Source organism: Caenorhabditis briggsae, assembly GCF_000004555.2.
Source record: "Caenorhabditis briggsae complete genome, chrV, whole genome shotgun sequence".
Classification (NCBI taxonomy): Eukaryota; Metazoa; Nematoda; class Chromadorea; order Rhabditida; family Rhabditidae; genus Caenorhabditis; species Caenorhabditis briggsae.
Window position 1 is genome coordinate 8,700,185 of NC_013488.2, and position 8,849 is coordinate 8,709,033.

The 8,849-nt window shown below is 40.1% G+C and overlaps 3 protein-coding genes across 3 annotated transcripts; 2 read left to right on the forward strand and 1 right to left on the reverse strand.

Annotated features, from left to right (window-relative positions):
• Positions 1-757: 757 nt before the first annotated feature.
• CBG23435 lies at positions 758-2,869 on the forward strand (the record flags this gene model as incomplete). The annotated part of the gene is made up of 7 exons (XM_045237415.1): positions 758-829; positions 873-931; positions 974-1,283; positions 1,340-1,651; positions 1,700-1,940; positions 1,982-2,628; positions 2,696-2,869. 7 exons carry the CDS (start codon positions 758-760, stop codon positions 2,867-2,869), a joined length of 1,815 nt encoding a protein of 604 aa, XP_045097747.1.
• Positions 2,870-3,473: 604 nt separating this feature from the next.
• On the forward strand, positions 3,474-7,156 carry Cbr-rskd-1 (the record flags this gene model as incomplete). The annotated part of the gene is made up of 10 exons (XM_045237416.1): positions 3,474-3,542; positions 3,624-3,885; positions 3,934-4,043; positions 4,231-4,431; positions 4,634-4,763; positions 4,811-4,944; positions 5,330-5,344; positions 5,396-5,911; positions 5,977-6,046; positions 6,111-7,156. 10 exons carry the CDS (start codon positions 3,474-3,476, stop codon positions 7,154-7,156), a joined length of 2,553 nt encoding a protein of 850 aa, XP_045097748.1.
• A 369-nt stretch (positions 7,157-7,525) lies between these two features.
• On the reverse strand, positions 7,526-7,957 carry CBG23433 (the record flags this gene model as incomplete). The annotated part of the gene is made up of 1 exon (XM_002636668.1): positions 7,526-7,957. One exon carries the CDS (start codon positions 7,955-7,957, stop codon positions 7,526-7,528), a length of 432 nt encoding a protein of 143 aa, XP_002636714.1.
• Positions 7,958-8,849: the final 892 nt, after the last annotated feature.

Consider the following 8,849-nt stretch of genomic DNA (forward strand, 5'->3'; position numbering starts at 1 on the left):
AGCCCCGCCCACATTGCACGCAACGTATAGTAGACAGCGGAACCCGGCAGATGTCGGTACATCCGGGAGACCTCACTATATAATGGGCCTCGTTTTGGAGGTCTCCCGGTGAACATCACTCCATCTCTTCTGAGTCGGCTGAGATCCTAAGGATGGTTGTCAGGCAGGGGAGCTCCTAGGTTAGTATGCATACTCCCTAGTGGCTCAGCAGAGATCGTGTGATAGGTTCCCCCGAGATAACCTAGGGTACATCCCGGGAATTTTCTGAGCTCTACCTGAGGCCTGTGTTGCAAAAAATAACTAGATGCCAAGTATAGTTTTTGAAAAATGTTTAATTTTCGTTTTTTGCAGCTTTTTTCGGATGTCGTTTCTTGCGGATTTCGATTCTTGCGGATTTGTACGGTCTCCTTATTTCGTCTTTCTCACTCATAAATAGCAAACGGGTCTCCAATGCCTCGTTGACGCACTTTTTGTTGGCGCATTTTCCGTTGCTGCCGATGTGTCCACTTTTATAACTTATGTTCTTGAATTCCATGAGCTATGATATATCAGAATGCTAATTTTATTAACTCTTTCCTGAGTAAAAAAATTCAATAAAATTTATCAAAGTATACCGTTCAAAAAAATTCGTTGCGAGATTTTTGTCGCCTGCAATTCAATGCGCCTTTGAAAACTGAAAATCAAATCCTTTTCTTCCTTGCATTTTTCCACAATATCGACAAACATCGACTTTAAAATTTAAAATTTTACAGGAACCATGACAAATGATGTCGAAATGAAAACAGAACAAGAGGAGCTTCCTGTGTTTCCAACTGTCCATGTTCTTCAGGTATTTCGATGTTCTTTTTCTGTTTCTAAATTAAAAATTCTAGGTTGTGAAAGACGCACAACAGCAACATGGTTTGCGACATGGGGATTATGCTCGTTATCGGTATGTTTTCTTTTTTCTAAATTGAAAAACTTCGTTCTTCAGAAAATACTGTGCTGCAAAGCTGGAGCGTATGCGCAAAGCTATGAAGTTTACCAACACTCACAACTGCCAAAAAAGACGACCTGCGAAGTTTGTCAAAAAGTGGTTGAACGCCGAAGCAATTCACAATGTCCAGTACCTCAATTTCGGTATATTCGAGTCAGAAAGACGCTATGCTGAAGCGATGATTGATAAAATTACTTTGGAAGACAACCCGGAGAAATCTAGAAAACGCTTCACCATGATCAATTCGTTGCGCAAAGCCGTTCTTCATGTTACGAATCTTGAGAAAATTGTTCAAGAGAGCGATCGAGTTAGTTTTAATGATCAAAATATTTTATTTCGTCAATAAGAAAATTCAATGTTCAGTTCGACGCACCAACTAAGCTCGAAGCTCAAGCATATGCTGCCTGGATGCGAGGAATGTGTGCTTTCGAGTCTAGGAATTGGCAGAAAGCTTCCGAATCTCTGAAACTTGCTAAGACTGTCTATGAAAAGCTGGCTGAGGCCACAAACAACACCACGCTTTCTTCTTTGTTCAAAGGTCGTTGTCGTGAAATTCAGCCACAGCTTCGTCTATGCGAATTCAATATCGCTGAGTCACCTGGCGCAGTGGGAACCATGACTGAATTGATGGAGTTGAGAATGCAAATGGGAGAAGGAGGAGACAGTTCTGTCGATGTAAGTTCTCGTCCTTCACTACCTAAAAACTAAAATTAATGCTTTCAGAAGCTCATTTCGGAAATGCGCGCGTCTGCTACATCAGCTGAATTCGTCACCATTGAGTGGGGAGGAATGAAGAGCACTGTTGATGATGACAAGGCTAAGCAAGTTATTCAGGAATGGAAACAAACTGAAATTGAATTGGCTCAATGCCAAACACCTAAGGAACGAATGGCTCTTTTCGAAAAAGCGACTGCTGACACACGAGACGCTATCGATCGCATTTCGGATATTATTCGTCGCAAAAGTTCTGAGAACGCGGATACAACTGTACTTCAATCAATCAAGGCATATCTGGAATCTTGAAAATGAACGGAACTGCTTCACGATACTTGGCTATCATTGATAACACAAAGAGCGAAAAGAAGAATAAACCTCAAGATTTGCTTAGACTTTACGATTCGGTCATTGAAATCTATAAGGAAGTTTCGGAGACACCTGGAGCTGAATACGATAAGAATCTGATTGAGGCTTTCGAAGTGAAGGTTGAATACTATAGAGCTTTCCGTTGCTTCTACATGTCTTCTTCATACTCAGCACTTCATAAATATTCTGAAGCTGCTGCTCTTTTCGATCGGACTCTTTCCCGTATTCAAGAAGCTGAGGGCAAACTCAAGAAACTGAAATCTAATTTCTACATCACTAATGAGACCGCACAGTCATTGAATGAGCTCAGATCGGAAGTAGACGCCGCAAAGATTTCTGCACGTGCTGCAAGACTAGCTGCAGCTGCAGGAGATATCAAAACTGATTCGGAAGTTGCAAAGACCATCGATGAACGCCCACTTTTGGAGACAGTAAACGAGTGGCGTCAATGGAATGTTCGTGAATCGTTGAGAGACAAGAAAACCATTCCGGTGGCAAGCCTTCCACCAGCTTTCATTCCAATGCCTAATAAGCCAATTTTCTTCGATTTGGCCAATTTCCATCTAACAGTAAGTTTTGTTTTTTTTTATTACAAAGATTCTGAACAATACAATCAGTAACTTTTGCAATTTCCAGATGCCAGATGTTGAGGATCGTCTAGAGAAACTTCAAAAAGATCGTGATGCTCAAACACCGAAGAAAACAGGGAAAGGAGGTTCTGCTGCTCCAAATACATCGGCCTCAAAAGAAGGAGAAGGTCAACAGGGAATTTCTGGAATGGTCACAGGATGGTTCTGGGGAAAGAAGTAGATTTGCTTTGTTTTTAGTAGGTACACTATTCCCATTTCACTCAAATCATCCTCTATTCCCACCGATATTCTTATTTGTGTTGTTTTTTGTCTTCAGAAAGTCATTTCTTATTGTTTTTTCTTGTGATGCCAACATTTTTCTTCAGTCTTTTCTCTTTTTGTCTATCGCTTCTATAATGGTTTTTATTCCTATGTTCGTTTCCATTCAAAATAGTCTAAAGTATTTATTTGAACCCTTCCTGTCTCGTGCTCCTCAATATTCCTTGGAATTCATCTTCTATTTATCGGAATGATCCTATTTAATAAAGTATATTTATTGTAAGAGATGTCTGATTCCAGTTCGAATACAGACCTAAAGGTTCGAGACCACAGAAAAACCTTTGTTTAATACTTTTTTCCCAAACCGATCAACCTTTCCTCTTCAAAAAAATCGCAGTAAAAGAGACGCGGAAAGAAAAGGAACGAAAAGATCGTAAACAATCCATTCCGTTCGACCATCTTTTCGTATTGGTTTCAAAACACATCTAAAGTTATAGTTAGATGTTATCTTCGTACACAAATTATTGACTCAAGTAATCCTGAACAATTCCAGAGAAGTATGAATCATGAGCTCCTTGTATCCCGATGAAAGTTACTGCACCAGTGATCTTGGAAGAATTTTGTATCAATTAAAGGTGAGCCAAACTAAAAATTTTGGAAATTTAGTTTCTCAGATGGTTTATTTTAGAGTATTCATAAAATACAATAGCTTTCAGACTGATTGGTCATGCGTCTCCTCGGTCACCTCGATCACCGAAGAAAAACATCTTGCCGGCTCTCACACAGTCTACACAGTGGAAATCGAGTGTACACCGGTGGCACCCCAACTCGCCCATGATTTTTCTCATCGAATTTTCATTCTGAGCACGAGATTCAAAGAAATGGCAAAACTCCATGCGGCCATCTCTAAACTGCACAAACAACTATATCTTCGAGGGACGTTTCCCGTGTTTCCACCTGCAAAACTTATTGGATCTGGTATTGGATCTGTTATCCCTCTTAATTCTGATTTTTTCTAATTTACAGCCGACCCTGCAGTGATTCAAGAACGTCGTCACGGCATCGAGGCGTGTCTAAATTTCGTGTTCGACAGTGAAGTTCTTCGCAAATCCCGTCTTTTGCATGAATTTGTTGAGGTAAGGGAGAAGCATTTCAATGCGTGAGCAGAGGAGATTTAGAGAGAAACAGGGTCCGCAGAGAGCGGACGAGAAGAGACTGATGATGTCACTTACACGCATTCTGCTTTTCTTTTCCAACAAAAGAGATGCATGTTATACATTTCACTTCTGCTAGGAATCTTTTAAAAAACTTTAAAACTTCCAGAAAGCAAAGGAGAAGACGTACATTGCCTACGAAATCACTGGCAACGAAGTGTTCTATGACAATTCTTCGTCTATTCTAGACCAGCCCAATAGCCATTCCAGGTATATATTTACAGTTCTTTCCCCAACTCATTCTTTATTTTCAGCGACTCCGATTCTCCAAATCACGTCTCACCTCTGGAGCCAACACACGAGCAAGTCAGTTCCATTCGCTAAATTCTAATTAAGTTCCGGCTTCCCTTTTCGTTTCACTAGTGACTCACTTCTTCAGCTTGTCATATTCAATATGCGTTTTCTGTTCCATTTATAGCATCGCCATGTATCCCAGAGCTCTAATCAAAATAAAATTTATGAATTTTTTCTATCTTACTCCTTGACACATAAAGATAAAATCACTTTTTCAGATTGGCGACGACTTCGAGTTTCCAGACGTAGCAATCGCCGCTGAAGTGGCTGGTGAACAACGAGTGCCAAGGAAAAGTTCAATGCGGAGGTTGTTTCCTCGATTAAGAGGAGGTCATAATCAGCATATCGGTAGAATAGCAAAGTGCTTTGAGTATTCCAAAAGATCCATGCTTCAGAAATCGAAGAACCAGCCGCAGACTACTTGGTGACCGCTGGGAAACTAGTGGCAACCGCTCAAAGAGCCGAGGAAGAGCACGCATATGAGTTGGCTTTCCAATGTTATAAGAGTGCAGCAAGCAGTCTTATCCAGGTTTGTGGTTTATCATAAAATGTTTAGAACACTGTCGATGCGACCATAAAAAAGTGTTGCCGGTTTTCATGAAACTTTTACTTTCCATTTTGTACGATTTCATTTGATCCAAATTCCCAATATTTTTAGTGATTTGCAAACCAGCTTTTTTCAAATCCCCTCTCGAGTAGTCGCGAAAAACTGAATTCCTATAACTGTGCTAGCATCAATCTCGATCAAAACACGACAATGATTTCCATCTAGACTCACTTGCTTTCCTTGTTTCTTAAGCCTACTCTGTTTATGTTTGTATGGATCCTATCTGTCTTTGAATGATGGATTGTATTCTTCCTTTGTCTTTTTCTTCTTGATTTTCTCCAGAACATCTCGACCTATTCTTCTCCAGTGCCTAGGTTCTTGTGCACTCATATTGACATGAATAATTTCCTTATCACAACTTGTTCTATTGCAGGGTGTTCAAATCGAGAGTGATATGACCAAGAGAAACGCAGTTCGTCGAAAGACCGCAAAGTATCTTGTCAAAGCAGAGAAACTCTATAGAACCTATTTGTCACTCGACGGATCTGTATTCAATTTCGAAGGACTCCTAACCGCTGCAATGCAGGATCCGAACATTCTGGCGTTTCAGTGCTCGAACAAGTCCATGAAAAATTATCGATTTATCGGAGTGCTCCCCGAACTGGACGCTGAACGGAAGGTGATTCTTGTTGAGGAGACAGTCGGTGAATCCAAAAAGAAGTACGTGATGAAGCTAATTGAGAAAGGTGTTCCAAGTGTCGATAGCTCGATTTTTCTACCAACGAACATACCACATATGGTGCAACTGGTCCAGTTCTTTGAAACAGAAACTCATATTATACTATTGTTGGAATATGTGCAACCTGGAATGCTCTGGTCGTTTCTACGGAGGATGTTCAATGAAGCTGAAAGTAGACATGTCCTATGGCTTGCTGAGCTGAAAGCAGACGTGAGGGATGGAGAAAAAACCAGCTCCGTTTCGATAACACGAACGAAAAGTGAAGGGAATTATAGAGGAGAAGACTTTTATTCACAGTTGGAGTTGATTTTGAACGAGTTGTCGAGATGAGAGATGAAAGTTTCAGTGTGAGTTTTACCTTTCAAAATAATATCATTATTTATTTATTTTTAGACTGAAAAACCATCAGAAGAAGATCAAGTTGTCTGCACAGTTGGTGAAGATCCGACTGGTCGATCTGACGCTCCAACAGGAGATTTTACACTACTTGGAAGTTCCAAAGAAGCTGTGGAAAGTCAGATTTTTCAAGTGGAAGAAGAGAGTCCGGCCGCTGTGAAGTTTGATTTTTCCACATCCAAATCTCATTCGCCACGTGGAAATAGAATATCATCAGACGATCCGGATCATAGTGTATGCTCAACATCCAAGATGTCTTCTGAATCCAATCCAATGTCCGATGCAAACAGCAAAGAGATATTCCTAAAAGCTTTATCAAAAGCACTGATGACAGTTCAAAAACAGTTAAGTAGTCGAAAACAAGTCTGGAATTTTCTGGATCTTCCCGAATCTCTTGTCGTTCATTGGAGTGCTCAAATAGTGTCATTTTTCTTTGTTCTTCATGCTGAATATCAGGAATTTGTTGGAGATCTCAATGCAGACGATATTCTAATTGACACTGACGGAAATCTTCTGATAACTTATATTGGAAGATGGTACGAAGCGAATCGACGGAAAAGAATATCTGATGGTTATTCTGCTCCGGAAAGCACACAGTATGGATGGATTCCAACATCAGAATCTGATGCGTGGACACTTGGAGCCCTGATGTTCGAGATGATTTGCGGGAGATCGCTAGCGAATGCAGCTCCTCATGGAGTGTTGAGAAACATGGAGTTACCGATTCCAGAGAAATGCAAGATATCGTTTGTTGCAAAGGATTTGCTAAGCATGTATGCTCCGTTAGGCCTATTCCATATATTAAAAATACACTTTTTCAGACTACTAGTGCCTACAGCATCTCTACGACCGTCATTCGATGAAGTAAGAGCACATCCATTTTTCCGACATATAGACTGGTTACTGTATGATAATCCAACGACTTCATCAACTACTGCTCCTGTCAGCCAGAAGCCAATTGCTCGCATTGAGAAAGTCATTGATCCAATTCCTGAAGTCCCCAAAGATGAGCCTTCCACATCACGTGTGTCACCTACTAGTCGACGCATTTTGTTTTAATTATGATACTAATTGTGAAACTAATTACGGTACTTTGTGACTTGATTTACATTTTGTGATAATAATAATTTGGGCATAATTTGAGAAAAAAGAAAAGACCTCCTTGATTTTTATGTATTCCTATTTATTTTTCTTTACTGTTAGAAACTGGTAGTTTAGTCATCAATAAAGTTATGCATTCAGTAATTCGATAACATGAACAACCATGAAGAATAAATAGAGCACATCGGCTGATTGGTTGGAAGGTTCAAAAAATGACCAAAACGAAGTAAAATTTAAAAAAATACAGATTTTTATTTGAAAAAAGAAAACAGGAGTACCAGATATATTCAAATGGGATAAAAGAACAAAACATTAATAAAATGAACATCAGATTGCAAACTTTTCCAGTTTCTGAATTTCAACCAGTCGTCTCTTGTAGTATTCATTGATTCTTTTCTGCTTACGAAGATTCTTGGCCAGCTCGTTCTTTTTCTCTGCCATCGCTTGTCTTTCCATTTTCAAGTTCTGCTTTTCGGAGGCGAGTCGTTGATTTTGGAGGAACAAAACCTCGTTGTGGAATTCCAGCAAACCATTCTGACGGCGGAGAATTCGACGATCCTTGCGGATTTCTTTGACTTCATCCTCCTTCCTCTGACGGTTTTCATACTTTTTCAGTTTCTCATCATAGTCCATTGGAGCCTTGTGATTCCAGGCGATCGCTGATGACTCGGACAGAGGAGCCACAGTGGCTTTTGTTTTGTTGGGTTTCGGAGAAGATGACGTCATTAACTTTTTGAGAAGGGAAGAGATCATTTTCATCTTGTAGTTATGCAGGAGCCTGAAAACAAATCAATTTTAGTTTATTCGAAACAATCAAATGAGGCAGAAAACGACAAAATGAATCTTCGCTCCAACCTATGGTCGGCCTACTATGCGGTTAGGAATGTGTAAAGGAGGAGCAAATGGCCATGGGGAGTGTGAACCCAGTTGTCTATAAAGTGAGAGTGTGAAAATGTCAAAAACAAGAAAACGAGGAAGAAGAAACAAACAAAGAAGTGTGAGAGCCTAACGAAAGCATGTCCAGAACCAGATGAACTGGGACATGTCAGTCAACCGGATTACGTTCGTCAGGCCCCGCCCCTCCCCATCTGTTCCATCATAGACTGTCTCACCCACTCTTCCTTATTACACACAAGTATCTGGTATTGTGTGTTACGTGATAAAACGGATTGGTATACTGTAGAAATAGAGAAAATTTACAATTGGGGATATGATTAGAAAAGTATACTACGATCATAAAGGATACCTTGGCTGAAATTGAAAGTCAATATGAAGATCTTATGAACTGGATTTTCTACATATATCGTGGAAATCTGATCAAGACCCGCCATGAAGCCGTTTTTGGGCAACTTCCGACCAAAAGTTACAAGCCGAAAGCCGAGATATTGAATACATATGGTATGATCTCATTCCTGTACAACCTACTCGCAAACACAAAGTTAAGCAAAACATCTCTCAAAATACCGTAACCACTCCAATTGAATGCCACCCTACACTTGGACTTTGAGCTCAATTATCTCAGTTTCTATAAAAGATACCGTAAAACCTCTAATAGAACGACACCCGGATCGTCCACTTTGAGCCTATTTATCTCATTTTCTGTGAAAGATATCAAAAAGTGGCTAACTAGTAAAATGTTGCTGATATCCTG